The sequence below is a fragment of the Narcine bancroftii genome, chromosome 3, assembly GCF_036971445.1.
Source record: "Narcine bancroftii isolate sNarBan1 chromosome 3, sNarBan1.hap1, whole genome shotgun sequence".
In the NCBI taxonomy this organism is placed as follows: Eukaryota; Metazoa; Chordata; class Chondrichthyes; order Torpediniformes; family Narcinidae; genus Narcine; species Narcine bancroftii.
Genome location: NC_091471.1, coordinates 195,303,556 through 195,322,583, shown reverse-complemented (window position 1 = coordinate 195,322,583; position 19,028 = coordinate 195,303,556). Strand labels below are relative to the sequence as shown.

General features: G+C 39.7%; 1 protein-coding gene and 1 long non-coding RNA gene across 2 annotated transcripts in view; one reads left to right on the top strand and one right to left on the bottom strand.

Moving 5' to 3' along the window:
- gucy1b1 (guanylate cyclase 1 soluble subunit beta 1) overlaps nt 1-19,028 on the bottom strand; it is a 47,449-nt gene that overhangs the window by 7,254 nt on the left and 21,167 nt on the right. The window contains exons 5-10 of the mRNA XM_069922864.1: nt 12,487-12,684; nt 11,280-11,510; nt 8,128-8,244; nt 7,893-8,026; nt 5,287-5,484; nt 4,869-5,106 (exon numbers count right to left, since the gene is read on the bottom strand). Of these exons, the coding sequence (XP_069778965.1) occupies nt 4,869-5,106; nt 5,287-5,484; nt 7,893-8,026; nt 8,128-8,244; nt 11,280-11,510; nt 12,487-12,684 (1,116 nt within the window). The remainder of the gene's footprint in view (nt 1-4,868; nt 5,107-5,286; nt 5,485-7,892; nt 8,027-8,127; nt 8,245-11,279; nt 11,511-12,486; nt 12,685-19,028) is intronic.
- LOC138756347 (uncharacterized) overlaps nt 1-19,028 on the top strand; it is a 62,689-nt gene that overhangs the window by 28,049 nt on the left and 15,612 nt on the right. The window lies entirely within an intron of this gene.

Sequence of the window (19,028 nt, the reverse complement as noted above, 5' to 3'; positions counted from 1 at the left end):
CGGGAACTTGAATGTGTGGGAGGCTGGGGTGATAGGAGCCCGGATGGGTGGACGGCCAGGTCATCGGGAGCTTGAATGGCGGGCGGCCGGGATGTTGGGAGCTTGAATAGGCGGATGGCAGGGGCATAGGCCAGAGTCCGTAGTCAGGATGTCGGGAACTCAGATGGGCGGGTGGCCAGGGCTTTGGCGAGAGTCTGCAGTCAGAGCATCAGGAATTCAGATGGATGGGCGGCTGGGGCACCAGAAGTTCATATGGGCAGGTGGCTGAGGCATCAGAAGTTCATATGGGCGGGCGGTTGGGATGTCGGGAGCTCAGATGGGCGGCCGGGGCTTAAGTGAGAGTCTGCTGTCGGGGCATATATGACTCGTGAGCCACATATTATATGTCAAAGAGCCACATGTGGCTCACAAGCTGCTGTTTGGCCACCTCTGCTTTGTGCAGATAGGTACTTAAATATTATTGTTGATAGCATGTTCATTACAAGTTTATTGATAACCTCCAGATAGAAACGCAAAGGAGAAAATACTGTAGGGCTATAAAGAAAATGCTCATTCAATAATTAACCCCATTTTCACGCAACTGTCAAAGAGCAAGAACAGGTGTAGCATGCTGAATACTTGTCAATGATAATTTATTAAACCATAAAATCACAGAACATTGCAGCACAGAAACAAGGCTTCAACCCACTATTTTTCTGCCTAGTCCCACTGACCTGCATCCTCATGTTTCCTTTAAACTTTTCCCCTTTTACCTTTAACTCATGTCCTCTGGTTTGCATCTTACCTATCATCAGGTGGAAAAAGCCTTTCTACAGTTATGCTGTCTATACCCCTCATTATTTTAAATACCTCTATCGAATCTCCCCTCATTCTTCTGCACTCCAGAGAGAGAGAAAAAAGTCCTAACATGTTTAACCTTTCCCATGACTCAGTTCCTGAAGTCCTGGCAACATCCAGTAAGTCTTTTCTTCACGCAAATTTGGCTTCAGCAATGTCTTATACAATTTTACCATAACATTCAACTCCTATTCTCAATACTTTGATTTATGAAGGATTTATAAAGCTTTCTTTACAAACCTCTCTACCTGTGATGCTACTTTCTGGGAACTATATACCTGCATTCCCAGATCCTCTATTCTACCGCACTCCTCAGTGCCCTACCATTTACCATGCAATTCATTTCTTGATTTGTGTTTCCAAAATGCAACACCTCACACTTGTCCACATTTAAATTCCAACTGCCTTTTTCTCAGCCTTTTTTTCCAAGCTAGTCCAGGTCCCGCTCACTCCATGACTCCCTTGTCCAATCGTCCCTCCCCACCAATCATCCCTTCCACTTGCCTACACCTCTTCCCTCATCTCCATTCGAGCCCCAAATCAATCCTTCCAAGTGAAGCAACATTTCACTTGTGAATCTGCAGGGGTCAGCTACTGTATCTTGTGCTACAGTTGTGGATTCCTCTGCATTGGAGAGACTGGATGCAGACTGGGAGATCACTTTGTTGAGCACATCGGCTCTGTCCGCTGAAATACCATGGATCTCCCAGTGGCCACCCACTTCAATTTTACATCCCATTCATTTGCTGACATATCTGTCCATGGTCTTATGCAATGCCGACTGAGGATATCCACAAATTGGAGGAATCACCTCATCTTCCAATTGGACACCCTCCAACTGGATGGCATTAACATCTACTTCTCTTAAATCTACACCCCCCCCTTCCCCCATCACATTTCCCTATCACTGTCTCTCCATTCTGGCTCCTTTCGCACAAACATGATAAATTCTTATCTCATCCTTTGTCATATCTAATTAACACCTTTTGTTGGTCTGGATTCCTCCCCCAGCCAGCACTGTCTGAATTTGAGACTTTCTGAGATTTCCTGCTTCTGGCCTATTCTGCTTATTCGTTGAAGAAGAGCTCAGGCCCAAAACGTCGGCAATATATCTTTATCTCTGATGGATGCTGAGAAGACCACTGAGTTCCTCCTGCATTTAGGTGTGTTTTTACTACAATCACAGTGTCTGCAGATTTTTGTGTTTCACTCAGTCCAGAGAAAGTTTTGAAAACCTTTCTCGCTGTCCACAACACCTCCAATCTTTGTGTCATCAGTAAACTTGTTGATCCAATTTACCACATTATCATCCAGATCATTGACATAGATGACAAACAACAATGGTCCCAGCACCGATCCCTGAGACACATCACTAGTCACAGGCCTCCAGTCTGAGAAGCAATCATCCACCACCACTCTCTGGCTTCTTTCATGTAGCCAATGTAGAATCCACTTTACTACCTCACCATGAATAGTTAGCGTCTGAAACTTCCTGACTAACCTCCCAAAGGTTCATCAACTATCCCAGTAACCTTCTCAAAAACCTCTATAAGTTTGATTAAACATGACCTATCACACACAAAGCCATGTTGACTATCCTTAATCACTCCTTGGCTATTCAAATACTTGCATATACGATCCCTTAGAAAATTTACCTACTACAGACGTCTGGCTCACTGGCCTATAATTTCCAGGGTTACTCCTGGAACTTTTTTTTAAAACAACTGAACCGATTAATGATGGCAATTTGTGCAAGTGATTATCAGAGATAAATCATCCTTCATAGTGAACAGGAATCCAAATTTTGAAATTCATTTTTGTTTGTTGGTGTTTCACATAAAATAATAATGGTTTTTACTTCTGAAATCTGGATAAATTCAATGGGACTGTAATGATCGGGACTGTAATGATCGGAAGTGTGAACCATTCTCCAATCTTCCAGCATCACACCCATGGCTTAGAACATTTTAACTATTTCTGCCAGAGCCCCTGCAATTTCTACATTAGCCTCCCTCAAGGTCCAAGGGGATATCTTGTCAGGCCCTGGGGATTTATCCACCCTTATTGCTTTAACACAGCAAGCACCTTCTCCTCTTTAATCTGTATAGGTCCTATGACACCTGCTTCTTTTCCTAACTTTCCTCAACTCTGTGCTAGTTTCCTGAGTAAATACCCATTTAAGATCTTTCCTATATCTTTTGGCTCTATACACAGCTGGCCACTCTGATCTTCAAGAGGACTAATTTTGTCCCTTACTTTCCTTTTGCACTTAAAATACATGTAGAAACCCTTATGCTGTTCCTTCACATTGTCTGCCAAAGCAACCTAATAATTCTCTTAGCAATTTTGATTTCTTTCTTGATTTTTTTCTTGCATTTTTTTATACTCCTCAAGTACGTCATGTGCTCCATGTTGCCTATACCTGCTATAAACCTCTCTCCTCCTCCAAACCAGATCCCTAATATCCCTCAAAAACCAAGATTCCCTATGCCTGTTTACTTTGCAAACAACAGTGACAGGAACATACAAACTCAGTACTCTGAGATTTCACCTTTGAAGTGTCCTGACTCATTTCCTCATAGGAGATCCAGTATTGCACTCTCTCTAGTTGTTACCTCTATATATTGATTTAGAAAACTTTCCTGAACACATTTCACAAGCTCCAAGCATCCATCCCCAGTCAATATGTGGAAAGTTAAAATGTCATACTATCACAACCTTGTTTTTCCTGAAGCTATCACATTAATGTGTGAAGCCATTATTGGGTGGTCTATAACACAAACTCCATGAGCATGATCATACTTTTCCCATTCCTCAGCTCCACCTACATAGTAGAGAATGTCGTGAACTCAATCAGAGTTATCTCAGACTCTGGAACTGGGGAGGCAACAGAGACTCTTCTATGTCCCCATTCTATGGAATCCACTATCACTGCAGCTCACCTCTTCTCCTCCCTTCCTTCCTTTCTTAGACACCAGAGCAAACTCCGTGCCAGAGATCTGATCACTGTGTCTTGTCCCTCGTAGGTCTTTTCTCACCACCACCACCCCCACCCCCTTCCAAGCAGGATCCAAAATGGCATGCTTGTTATGAGAATGGCCACAGGGGTGCCCTGCACTCACTGCCTGTTCCCTCTCATGACTGTTACCCAGCTACATTCCTCCTCCCCCCTAGGTGTGATAGTGTGCATGTAACTCTTGTCTATCACCCCCTCAGCCTCCTGAATGATCCGGAGTTCATCCAGCTCCAACTCCAATTCCAATTCCTTAACTCAGTTTATAAGGAGCTGCAGCTGGATGCACTTCTTGCCAATGAAGCTGAGAGGGATATTGCTGGCTTCCCTGATTACCCACATTCTGCAAGAGGTGCATTCCTCTGCCCTGGCTGCCATTCTTACTGTCCATAACTGGATGAAAAAATATATGATACATAAAACCTGCCCTTACTTGTGCCTTTTTCTTCCTCAAATAGGGTAGTCCTAATTTACTTCAATTCCTGTACCATCACCTTAGGCGTTACTCACCAAGGCCTTACCACTCCTTCAATGACCACTCCATTACACAGTCCCTCATTTTTATAATGATGCTGGGTCACGTGACCCCAATTGCCCAATCAGCTTCTTCCTGCTGAGTCTGAACTTTTTTTAAAATCTTGCTCCAACTGGATGGGTCTCCTGACCTCAATTGCCCTTTTATCATCCCAAAGTTTGGAATAAGGCAAAACTGATTAGTGATGGCAATTTGTGCAAGTGATTCTGCCAGGGCCATGTATATTAAGTATATCAGAGATAAATCATCCTTCAAAGTGTACAGGGATCCAGGTTTAGAAATTAATTTTTGTTCATTGGTGTTTCACATAAAATAATAATGGTTTCTACTTCTGAAATCTGGTTAAATTCAATGGGATTGATTTTAGAACAGGAGTGTGAAACACAGCATAGGATTATACATTTACTGCTACCAAAGAGTATCAAATTTCTAGTTGATAATATTCATTTCCAAACTGAGGCTAATGAAAACAGAACAACTCACCTTGAACACGTAAGGGTTTTTGCGTGAATCCGTGAGGATGTCAAATTTTGTGTAAAGATCATTGAGGAGGTTTACAATTTTCATAGCTCCTTCAGTTGAGGCATGTTTGCTACAGAAGGAGTTGAATCCAACAATTCCACTGAAAAGGATGGTTACGTTGTCATAACGTTTTGCAGGAACAGGCCGCTTGTGTCTCAGCTCATTGGCAACAGATTGGGGAAGAACTGAATATAGTAGTCTGAAAACAGGTGAATGCAGGTCAGATTTTCACAACATTTAAAAGATATTGATATTAATTTTGAACCACTGGGAGATAAATTCAAAGAACTTTGATCTAGATTTAGTTTAATAATGTCTGATTCTCCAAAGCCACTAGATGTAGGAAATTTTAAAAATCAGTAGCATTCATAATTATAACCTGTCTGTCTTTTTCTTTTCATCTTCCAGTTCTCGCAGTGTGTGTTGTAGGCGGTCAGTCAGAATTTCTAGTTCCTGTGTAAGCTTGTACTCTTCTCTGAACTGCTCACCGAGCAGAACAAGATCTCGTGTGGCATCATGTAGTGGGATGTCACTAAGATAAAGACCTCTTCTGGTAAGATCATCCAAATTCATGACACTGGATTGAACATGAGGAAATGTTTATACTTTACTGAAGGATTACAAACAGAAAGAAGTTTGATTTCCACATGAACACATCAAATCATGCACGTTCATTACACTCCTTTGAATAACAAAGTAAAATATCTGAAAATCCAACAGTAATCAAAATATACCATAATGCACCATATATCTTAAAAGCCAATTTAACATTGCATATTACTGAACAGTAACCAAAGGTCTACAATAACATAGCACAATCGAAACTACACACCAGAAAATGATGCTCAAACTTCAACCTTTCCAAAATTCTATTGTGAAACAAGTTTAAATATTTCATAGAGATTTACAGAGGATCATTCAGTCTATAAAAGGTCAAATAGATTTTTGATTAACCCCACTTCATACCACTTGATCCTGAGACCTGTGGGCTATGGCTCTTCAATTACCTTTCTAATGCATTTTCCAATATACCAAATCTTTTTCCAAATCTGTATCTACTCTTTACCAAGCATCTGGGATTGTTAGCGTGGCCAGCGATTCGGGTTCGAAAATTGCGCTGTCTGTAGAGTTTCTAGTTCCCCCATGAGTTGCCTGGGTTTTTCACAGGTGCTCCAGTTTCCTCAACCCCCCTCCCCCGCCCCCCCAAATATGGACAGGGTTGGTCGGTTAATTGAGTGTAACAGTCCAGGCAAAATCTCTCTATATCTTCTCTGTACTCCCCAACCTTCAACCACATTCTTCTTGCGATATATCTGGAAGAGTACTCTATGGTATTTTAGACCAGCTAAGATCTACATAATGGAGAAGAAAATGAAAATTTTTGGGGTCTTGTACAATCCTGCTGGAAGTCCGCATGAGATGTCTAGGAACGTGGGTGATTCCAGCTTCAGGCTATGAGAAACCTACAGTCCATCCTTTCCAATATGGAAGTGGTGGCTGACTCCATATCAAGCTTTGCAAACTCAATGTTTCTGATGCCAGAGACAGAAGCCATTCGACATATGGTGACTGAAGTGGAAGCTTTCACTTCTTATCTTCCAATCTCAAACTAGTTCCATCATAGCTCTAAAATCCAATCTTAGCAAGGGATTGGAAGTTGTCATGGCAAGTTTCTTGGCCAATTGATGTCCTGCCATGGTTCTCCAGAAGAAGAAAAAGCTCTTACAGTATGCACTTTAGCTGTAGGAATTACTTGGTTCTGATTTTGTAATAGGAGACCTTGAGATCTTGTTGATAAGCAAGTGGAGAGTTTTAGAGCTTCTTTCATAACCATATAGATGGTGGAATGTGGTCGTGAAGTGACTGGCATTCCGTATCTGACATATCACTGCTATGAAGGGCCTAGTTGAGGAAATTCTGGTCAGTGGAGATGCCAGGATGTTGTTATGATCAAATGGGCAAAAATAATCTCCCTTGATGTAAAGAAATGGGGAGACTTCCACATGACATTGATGGCCATTGCTAAGCACAACTGTGACAAGGCAGAAACCTCATCATTCGATGCTTGCTGCTGTTGGCCACAAACATTGCTCTGGCTCTGATACCTCAGTGGTTACAGCACTGATCTTGTAAACCAGGGTTCGTGAGTTCATTCGTCGCTGGGGCCTCAGTTCTGTGAGTGGGGCTGGATAAAGTGGCTTCTCTGTCTTTCTGACGGTAGACAAATAATTTCTAGTGTTGGGAGTAGTAGGGAGAGGGAGGGGTATTGGGGTGGATGGGAGAGAGTGGGGGAGGAGGGATTTGGTATATGAATTATTATATTTGAATATACTTGAATGTAATGAGCTCAAAATTTTAAATATTCAAAAAAAAGAATTTCTATCCACCCATCAATAACTACTCCAGAAATGGCAGGAAGCAGCTGTGAATTAATCTGATTTGACTGTTGCACTAAAAAGCTTCAAACCCAGTTTGGCCAACAGCATGATAAATCTCATTACTTTGCTTTTACCATGTGGATTTTTATTTGAATTTTTAATTCCAAAACAGTGCCAGTGTGGTGACTATTTGCAAAGCACAGGCAACAAAGCTTTTCACTGAATCTCAGTATAGGTGAGCAATGTTTGTGGCCAACAGCAGCAATAAACTAAACCAGCCATCATTTCAGGAGATATTGCTGCCTTCAATGAGGGGGAAGGCACTTCTTCACTCTGAACTCTGTGAACCTTTGGAATTATATAGCCCTGGAAACCTTGCATTGTTTCTCAATAAAGACACTCAACACTGAAATTGGTAGAGTTTAGAGACTGTTTTAGTTGACTGGGTTCAGGAATTAATATAATTCTGCCACAATAATAAATGTCAGAACAGGACTGAGAGATAGTAGAGCCCAGTCCTGTTCCTTTTACTGGTATTAAAATTAATACATCTTGCTCTAAAATATTGTAAAATTAATGTATAACTTCTTACACATGAAGAATATACCTGGGAGAACACAGGAAAAGTATATTATCAGCTTCAGGTAAATAGATCATCTGCCCCTTCAAACGTAAACAGCAGATCTCAGCACCCGTCAGATCATTATAAGATTCTGCTTTTTCTACATTGAGCAAATCTTCCTAAGGTGGGTAAGTAAAATATATTTGTTTAAAACAAGTTTACTTCTTTAATGATTTTAATTGCAATGTGGATAATAATACATAAATCAAGTTTACATTACCTTAGTTCTTAGCACAAAAACAGTGTTAATATGTGAGAGGATTCCGTGGAAAGTGAAGTCAATGTGTGGTCGAACCAAAGAAAAAACTGATAGAAGGTTACAATTGCCAGGCTGAAGCTAAAGTAAAAGTAAAGAAAAATTACAAACAATAGACTGTAATTCTCTGCAGAAATCAACCACAAAATTGAATGGCTCTTTTACTCAAGACAAATCAAGATGAAAAGAGTTGCCTCTCTGTTGAGATAGAACATTAAGATAGAATGGGAGGACAGATTTTACATGTGCATTACTGGGAGCTTTGAACACCAGCAATACAGATTGATGCATCTCCAGCACACCTCCCGAGCACAATGGGCATATGATCATAAAGAACTGGCCATATGGTAAAATGCAGTAACATAAAAGATCCTTATGATCATCCTTATCCTTTAGAACATTTAAGTCATTTTCAGAATGATCAAAAATGTTACCTGAAGTAAGCAATTAAAAAATACTTTTAAAGAGATGACTTGAAATATAACAGGTAGGATATATAACATCATTGTTTTTCATTACAAGCAAAAAAAAACATTATTAGGCAAAGAAATGACTGATACTTTGTTTATTTTTTTGATTGATCGTGTATACCAGTACTGATGTTCTCCATGATTACACATAATTGCATTAAGTCTCACATTATTACAAAATTTCTTGACTGCATTCAATCCAAATTCAAGAACTCATATCTGTAGCCCATGTCAAGGTGATTACTGGACGCACTGACTTGGAAACTTGATTTTACTGAATGTGTTTCAGAAGCCACCTCATAGACACTGCAAGTGGAAGATATGATATGGTATTTTAAATCCAAATGGTAGCACATCATTTCCTTTTAGTTTTAAACTTCAGAAATTAAACCAGAACATGTGAAGCTAGTTGCTTTCTCACTACTGATGCACACAAATGAGTATGTGCATATAACTATCAATAGCTCAAAGTTGGTTGAAGTATCTTTGCTATTTTCAAAAGACTGGCTTTAAGAAACATAGACATGGATGCCATTAGTGAAGTTTATCTTTATCCAGAACATGGCTCCAAGCAGCACCAGATCGTAGGGGAATGAAGCTCTAAGCCAGTCTAGAGTTTTCAAGAACCTTGAAAGCCTTGAGCTGGTCAAACCCAAAGCAGGCCCACTTCATCCTCAGATGAAGGCCACATATCCTTAAATCTAGCTGATTACTTAGACTTGCAGAATATGAAAATGAATGATTAAAGGTATAGGTTTACTTTTTCAACATATGAATCCACTAAACAAAGAGAGCTTTTGTACATATAATTTGTGTATGATTTGTACACCTCGTGCACAATATGTATGATTTTGCAAACTCCACCCTGCAGTTGAAAACAGATTTAACTTGGAATAGGGCATCTAACAGGAAAGCCAGACAGTGATTTTTCAACAGGATATTTGTCTGCACTGGAAACTTGATTTCAGCAATGAATTCACAGAACAAAGTGAATAATAGAGTATTTTCAATTCCAAAGTGATTTTAGAGCACCTGTCAACTCTGATGCACAGACCACCAGCTTTCACTAACACTGCTGCCTCCACAACCATCTTATTTAAAGGGCCAATCGCACTTTACTGATTTACGGCTGCACACCATTGTGTCAGAGATTTAAACAGGAGATGAATGGTTGGAGGTTGGAAATATGAGATGCAGAATACTGCAGTTGCTACAAATCTGAAGTAAGCAATTACCACGCTGCTGAAGATCCAGCTGCGCTGGGTGGGTCACGTCTCCAGAATGGAGGACCATCGCCTTCCCAAGATCGTGTTATATGGCGAGCTCTCCACTGGCCACCGTGACAGAGGTGCACCAAAGAAAAGGTACAAGGACTGCCTAAAGAAATCTCTTGGTGCCTGCCCCATTGACCACCGCCAGTGGGCTGATATCACCTCAAACCGTGCATCTTGGCGCCTCACAATTTGGCGGGCAGCAACCTCCTTTGAAGAAGACCACAGAGCCCACCTCACTGACAAAAGGCAAAGGAGGAAAAACCCAACACCCAACCCCAACCAACCAATTTTCCCCTGCAGCCGCTGCAACCGTGTCTGCCTGTCCCGCATCGGACTGGTCAGCCACAAACGAGCCTGCAGCTGATGTGGACTTTTACCCCCTCCATAAATCTTCGTCCGCGAAGCCAAGCCAAAGAAAAAAAGACAAATCTGAAATAAAAAAGCAATCTAGAAATTCTCTGTAGGTTAGGCAACATCTAAAGGAGAATAAAAAATTGATTTTGTTTTTACAAGTTGATAATTTTTTTTTATCCAAATTATTTTCATGCATCTGAAAAACCTGGTTCCCAAAATTGTTGAATTCAATGTTAAGCCCTACAGCATTTTCCCAATTGTCATCATTCACCTATTTTTATGTAAATGAACCATTTGCCTTTACCACACTCTTGCCCGGCACTGCCATTTGGTCTCTTGGCACATACATTCCCTTTGATCTTTTTGTTACAACCAAATATATTTTTACCTTCTAACTTCTCCCAGTTCTGATGTGATTCTGAATGATTCTGACTCTCTCTCCAAAGATGCTGACTAACCTGATGAGTATTTCCTGCTCTTTTTTATTTCAGATTTTCAACTGAAGAATATGAAAGAGAATGAGAGAGAGATTAGACAGACATAGAGGAGAAAGAGAGAAATACAGATTGATAAAATGTATAGATAAGTGTCAGGGAGAGAGATTGACAGAGGTAATGACAGAGATGAAGACCATCCCATTGGTGAGATCAGCATTTTCAGAAAATTAGCCTGAGATTTTTTTTCTTGAATTGTAATTGTGGTGGTACACCACCAACCTACTGCAGGGTGCAACCTCTGTACCTGCAGGAGTATAAGGGGACAGGACAACACCTGGCCGGCTGCCAATCAGTTGGCCTGAATGGATCAAGCCCCACCCAGTCTGGTGTCAATCACCCTCCGGGATTTCAGCCTGTGCCAGCCTCACACTGAGTTGCTGCAGCCACAGCCAGCCTGGCTCTGTGGAGGTTTTTGTGGATTAAAGCCTGTTGTTCAGTTTTTACCTTGTGTGTGTCTGATTCTGTCTAACAGCACCACAGTAATTAAAAATATAATCTTATAATTCCTACTAAATGCATACCTGTGGAAGTACCCGATATATTGCATTTCCAGATTGTGTTATCACAAATTGCCTATCAAACATAATGTGAAAAGGAAATGCTTTGGAGAAGGTGAACGGACTGATTCTGGATTCTTGGGAACTATTCTCCTCAACCCTATCCAGATCTTCTGAAAAAGCTTCTTCTTCAGAATCTTTGTGCTCAATCAAAAATTGAATGTGATCACACTCTTCACTCTTCTGTTGAATCACCTAAAAACACAGAAAGACTCGCCTTAGCAATGTCTTCACTTTCAAGCAAGCATAATCAATCAAAAGGAAGCAATTTCCATTGTTAGTCATATTCTTCGTAAAACCTGATGCACACCATTCCTGTTACAAGAACTTCCTTTTACAAAAACAATTTAAGCATACCTTTAATGGGTCCAACAATCAAGAGCATTTAAAAAGATAAACACATACATCAAATGAGTCCTCTGATTCCATCTTCACTGAGAAAATTCATGCATAAAGGATACAGAGATTCTTTTTGGATACAAATGCATTGGATGTACATGTTCAGTTAAAATGTCTCAAACAGCAACTCACACAATTCTTAAATTGCTGAGGAAGGAAGGATGGAGGTAACAGAAGCTTTGGCCTCTACTTCAATCCACTGTGAATATGGAAGCAGGACCAAAGAACTGAAATGTTGGAATAATTGTAATCCTCTTCAACATTTACAGGAAAACCTCAGTAGCCCTAACATAAATTGTAGGAGATTTCCTGTGGCCATCATTCAAAAGAGATTTAACTGCAACACTGCTTAATAAATATAGATAGATTTCTCAGACAAATCATGACCACCCGTCACTGAGTTCTTCCATGAGATGAAAGGGATGAGGGGAATGTGAGTCATACTGCTTTCGAAATTGAATCTTAAAGGTAGTAAACTCCAAATTATTCCTGGTGTTAAATAAAGTAAAACACCAATAATCCAGCATGCTTGAGACTTTGATGGTGTTAGACAACAGATTAGCCAGACTACTGGATTTGAGGACATCCACAACACACCTATAATTCACTTTTTGTACATGTTGCATTCATCACCACCATGTTCATGTGGAAGAGAGAGCTGCTGGTGCGCAATAAACTGGCACATTCATTGCAGTGACTAAAGATGAGTTGCTCCCTTTTAGATCCAGTTTTCCAAAATTAATTATTAAAATTGTAAATATTGCAGTCTTACCTTCATGTCTATTGCAGTCCCATGAAGCTGCTGTGAAACTGTCTTAATAATTCCAATTACGATATCCTGTAAACCTTCCCTTTCTGAATAATAATGTAAAAGGAGACCTTTCCCTTTATCCGCATCTGTACATCGGAATGACGGTGCACGCATCCCGGGGTAAATGGTTGCCAGGTGATCATGTAGGGCATCGAGGTTCTTAGAAGAAAAGATGAAGAATTTTCTTAACATTTATCGAAGCAATAATACATCAGCAACAAAAGGAAAAAAAAAGTTGATATTATGCCAAAGCTTTTCAATTCCATCATGAATCCTATTCATAAAATGCCTTGTTAACCTTATCATGGAAAACAATGGCCCAAAAAAGCTGATTCCACTGCATGGAATTCTGACATTTATCTCTCTAATCATGAAAAAGTTCAACATTTTTGAACTCATGTAAAAGAACATGAAAATTATTCACAATTAATCAAGGTTATCATTCAAATTGCACTGAAATGTTGCAGTCCTGGAAAAAAGCTAGGAAATCAGCTAACCATGCATCAGGTTAGACATACTGCATTCTGTGGCTCCTTGAAGTGATGGATAACTTGGAAACCTCCAGTTTCATAGTTATTTACATTAAATATGTGAAATGAGTTGCAAGCAGCAGCTTGTGTTTGCTTTCATTTGTAACTTTTTTTTAAATGTGGTGCAATTTTTAACATTTGAATGTTTGTGAATGGCCAGAGACATTCCATGTAGCTCACAGCTTTGACAGTTCTGCTTATGGACCTGGCTTACAATTGTGGGATGTAGAATTGAGGACAATGCACAGGCTTTGTTCTAGGCTAGAGACAGCATTATTGAGAAAGATCTCAGAGGCAATTTACACATGCTAGAATGGCAGACAGGCAAGAACTGGGCATGTGACCGTTCTGAGGAAATTCATGACCAAGAGAACTACTGCAGTAATTTTGTGAAATTTCATTTCTGCTTCTCCCCCTGATGATTTTGACATCAAAGGTGTTCATCAACTCACTACGAGCAAATGAAGAAATTATACTGCAGGACAGGTAGCTTCTGTGAAAATGAAAACCAAGCAACTATTTCAGGTCAAAGATTCTTCATCAGAACTGAGAAAAAGAGAGAAAAAAAAACAGGTTAGTTTGAAGTTGCAAATGGTGGAGAAGAGATAGGTAAGACAAAGGGAATGTCTCTGACTGGAGAAGGTCAAGGTTATTGTGGGCATAAGTTCTCCAATATCCTCTCTCACCTTTTTATGAATTAAGTTAAATATTTTTCAGCTGCTGCACTCTCCACAACTTCTCCTCACACTCCCAGCCCAATTATTATCTCTGTCAGGAGAAACAGATCATTCCTATTCATTGTCTTCAGGCCTCATACATGTGTCCCTCTCAATTAAATCCCCCCTCAGAAACACATCCCTTTGTTCTCAGACTTCTTTCTGCTGACTCTCCTTGAACTTCTGTCTGCTTAAAAGAAAAGTAATTTAAAAGTCATTCACCGGGAGCTGCTGCCAATCTTGCCTATACTTCCATCGCAATACCCAAGTGATTCCCAATACATTGTCCTATTTGCAATATGAATTCAGCCAGTTTGGAAAGTGGTCACCAACCCTAAATTAATTTAGAATAACTTCCATTGATCGAGAAAGCAAGAATCCCAAATAGTACCTTGTAACTTTTATGTCTGCTTCAGGTGAAGATAGTGGCTTCAGTTCAATGGTCCTTCTGACAGTGCAGCATTCCCTCAGTGTCAGCCTGAAGTTGAACTCAAGCATCTTGAATGGAACTTGAATCTGAACCCAAAACTTTCTCACTCAGACATGAATGTGTTCCATACTTTACTTCTCAATTCTACTACATGTACTGATGAAACTCTACTGACTGGTTACATCACAGTCTAGTTTGGAATCTTGAAAGCCAAGGTAACAAACCTAGCAAACTCCATCACAGGCATCCTCTGAAAATATCTGTATGAGGAGCTGCCTCAAATGGTAGCCAACATAATAAAAGACCACCATTATCCTGGTCACAATCTCTTCCTGCTGCAACCTTCAGGCAGTTGGTACAGAAGCCTAACGTTCAGCAGCTCAAGGTACGACCACAGTTTTTTTTTTAATTCCAATAAATCAAGCTCTTGATCCATCTCATACTAACCATAACTTACCCCAGAACCACCAAAACTTCTTTCTGCACCACTGAAACGTCACTTTTTTTATTGCACTAATTGTAAATGTGAACATTAATTTATCTACCCTTGGACACATTACCTTTTTTTCTTTCTTGGCATCAATATATATTTTTGTACTTGGTGTATCTGTTTTGTTGCAGCAAGTCAAGTTCTCAGAGTATCGGGACATTGTACTTATGTATTTGACAATAAATTCTTATTGTATCACAGTACAAAGCAGCAATATTTATTATCCAAACCTTAGATACTGTTCAAAGTAAATAAAAGTTCAAATAAAACTGAAAAAGAACATGTCAAATGTCAGAGGAAAAGAAAATTAGTTAAAATCTAAAAGAATATAGAAAGTACATGTGTGAAATATCATAATTCAGAAGAAAAGTACCGTATATTTTGGCATATACCTTGAATCTTGAAACCCAAAAAAATTCTCAAAAAACCCAACTGCAACAAATTTTCATTGAGATTTTTATTGAAAACCACAGCACATTTAGAACCCTTCAAAATCACTCTCGTTATCATCGTCTGAACCAAAGATGGCGGCCAGCACATCCATACTCTCACTGTTTAAACAGTCATCATATGGGTCCCAGTCTGTATCTGATGAGGCGGTTTCAGCTTCGTCGTCATGTCCCACAATAAATAATTTTCTGTGCATCAATTGCACAAGAGATTCCACACTGTTTAAACAATTTTATCAAAGTCTCTACTTTAACTTTGTCCCATGCCTTGAGCACGAAGTTACACAGTACATCAAGTGATGCAGCAGCCTTTTGTAAATGACTTTTCTGCGCTTGACATCCATGTATTCCATCCCTCGCGCACATGGTCTTTGAATGGCTTGTTCAAGCAGTCATTGAGAGGTTGTAATATAAATGTCAAACCATCTGGGATAACCTCCATGTAGGTATTATGTCGTGCTAATCTACTTTTAGTGTTCTTATTTAAGTGGCTACGAATCATATCCCAAACCAGAAAATTCTGTTCTTTGCGTAAACTGCCTGACCACATGTTCCACATATTGTCTACCCATAGTTTGGACCATTTTCACCCGTCCATTCTTTTTCATTAAAATGCACAAAAATACCTGCAGGGAATTTCATTTTTGGTTTAATTTTGTGTTTGAAGTTTACCATGGGTCTTAACTTTGTCCCACCAGCCAAGCATGGTAACTCCATGGTAAACCTGGTCCTTTCATGGCCCATTCTTCTGGTTTGCACAGTTTTAACACCTTTCCATTCCACTGTTCTATACTATTGCCTATCATGTCAAATTTCATGGGGGTTTCATCAATGTTTCTGATATGTGCCAATGCAAACTGGTGATTCTGCTGGTTCCCAATAATAATCTGGTAAAATCTTAACACTTTATGATCAAGATCTTTTGGTAGTTTCTGTGCAATTTTTTTTTGTTGTAATACCAGATTTTTCCTGCTCATGAAATGATTGCACCAGTCTACTGTAGCCTCAAAATTATCACTGAGGTCTGGGTCTTGGTCCACTCCAGTGAAAATTTTCTTATTTTATTTCGGGTGACTGTGTTGTAATCTTGCCTCTGTTCACGTACTCATTCTGCAACATGATTTTCCATCTATGGCCAATGAGTGATTCCTTTTTAGTATTTTTCTTAAAGTCTCTTCTTTCTTCCTCCAATCTCTTACCAAATTTTCATGCACATCATATTTTCTTGCAGCAGCCCAGTTGTTGGTTTCCTTGGCCGTTTTCTTGGCCATTTTCTTGGCCTTTTAACTTAAAACTCACTTCATACTTTCCTTGTGAGTTGCGTTGTGTCAATGGCCTTCCATGATAGCAATCACCTCCAGCCAATGCCTTATACACCAGTCAACTTATATGTTGAAATATGCCAAAGTAAGTGTTGTTAGAATAGATTCACAGACAGGATTATATTGAGTGCTGAAATATTTTATAAAATTGTTCTCCTGGAAAATGAACACATTTGTTCATATTTTATATAAAAAAAATAATTTTCTCTCAGTGTCAAGATCCTGGTAACATCCATTTTCTCGTCAAGTGGCAATTATACTGGGCAACTCCATGTGTGATTCTCCCTGGTGCAGTCAATATTGTCCAATGCCCGCAGTGTATCGAATGATATCCTAATTTGCATTTCCTCCATGCAAACAGAAACTAGTGGTACAGGGGGGAACCTACAATCTTTCCAAATAATTTTTTTTAATCAAGGAGATTATTCCAGTTCCCATGCACTCATCTGAACCCCAGTTCCAGCACTTCCTGTTTATTATGTGACCCCCACAATAGATGTGAATGACAGTGTGCCCTCCATGCATTGATTTATCTTCATACTTTCTTACAATATAGAATGAGGCTCAGCTCAAAGATCAATCGCACAAATCCCACTCCTCCACTTATTTCTCTTTAACTGAGTCCCTCGCATGCCCAATAACTATATCGATACTGGGGGTAATTTAGAGGAAGAAAAGAATCTATAGAATGTGAAGTAAAAAACAGGGTATCCAGGGAAAATGCATACAGTCACAGGGAAAACACAGAAACTCCACACAGACAGCACCAGGTGTCAGGGTCAAACCCTGAGCATGACCAGTTCAGTGGTAGATTAGCTACTACCTGGCAGCACTGCACCCCTACCCAGCGAGCCCATATTGACAAGTGGTTACATTGATGTACCAGTGGTTGTGATGGGCCCCCTTACTTTCCAGGCCCCTAGGCTTCAGCCTACTCAGCCTAATGGTCAATCCACCACTGGACCCACTGAGCCACTATGCTGTCCAAAGGATGATGAAGCATCATGTCTCAATTATTTATAACAATGTGATATATGCTTTTCATATGTGTTGATTTTAAATAAAATATTAAAAAAAAGCACCATGACTGAAGTTACAATTATTGATGGTACAAACATTCCCTCTGGCTAAAGTGCAAATGAAATGCTTGGTTAAAATAAACATAATTCATAGCAAATGAAAGATAAGAAGGAAATTGAACTTACTACATTTAGTTATTATATTATCTTGGTGTTTATCCCATGCCCGTGCCTTTCAGATCAGCTTGAGCTACAAGTGCTGCTGGAGGATCTGCAATATCTTGGTCTTGATGGTCTTGCCATCATATTCAGCTATAGTTTGAGACACCTGTCTATAAGGCAAATCAGTGTGTGTTGCCTGAAAGTCAGTGGTGGGAGAAGGTTGAGATGGTGGGAGTGAAAGTGCAGAAGGGATGTCGTGGGAATATAATGGAGACATCAAAGCTGAGCTCCACAAGACTAATGCACTGAGTATGATAATGAGTGCTGAGTAGACAATGATGTCTTCTTTCAACCTCCAGTCCTGTGTTAGATGCGGCTGATACTTTCTCCATCCCAGCCAAGTGCTCCCAATGTCTTTCAGATTTCTTCCAGGGACTATCTTCCCTTTTTGTATGAACAACAATCTGCTCCCAATGAAGATGTTTATGACATCAGATGGCAAAGGAAGATGGATTAATTTGCAGCATCCTTCTGTCACTGTAGAACAGCAGTCTGCTTTATTTAGCATCTCGCTGAACTCACAGAACAGCGATCAGACAGCAGAGATTGATTGGATCCTCACAAATCTGCATGGTGACATGGAGTTGTATCATGTTCTCTATTTTTGTCTCCATAGCAGGTTACACAACCCATGCTACTGAAAGATGGGTTTATCACCAGATCCAGAGTGGATGCGATGAGCTCCAGGCTTCATCAATTTTACACCATCTGCCAATTTTCAATTCCAAGTCACTTAATATACATCTTGAACATAATGAATCAAGAATTCCTAGTTTCTGTTAATTGAGAAAAACATCTTAATTCCTAGCTATTCACTGCAGCAATAAATTCTTCTATTCAAATCAATATGCCCAAACCTTTGCCAGAGAATGAGTGGCACTCCATCCAAAAACTCCGGTATACTACGTGCACAATTACATTTTAAAATAATTCACTAGGTATAACTCAACTTGTAAGAAACCATGACTGACATTTTTTTTTACAAGTTTTACAATCAAATTTTATACAATATACATTCTGGTATTTTTCCCCATATATCATTAGTTTTTCTTTTCTAGATTTGTTTCTATCTATTTAAGAAGTCCCTCAGTTATGGAGCATCTGAGATAGCAAAATATCTGAATGCTATTTAGTGTTTCTTCCCACAGATCTGACTGAAATAATTATCTTTATCATGTTTGTATCCTGTGTTGCTGTAGCAAGTACCAAGCAATTTCTTATCATTTAGTTAACAATGGTTCATTTTCCGGTGATTATTCAGGAATGCAACCGAAGACAAGTGATACAAAATGATGCCACTAGAAACTACATAAAAAAAGGTGTTG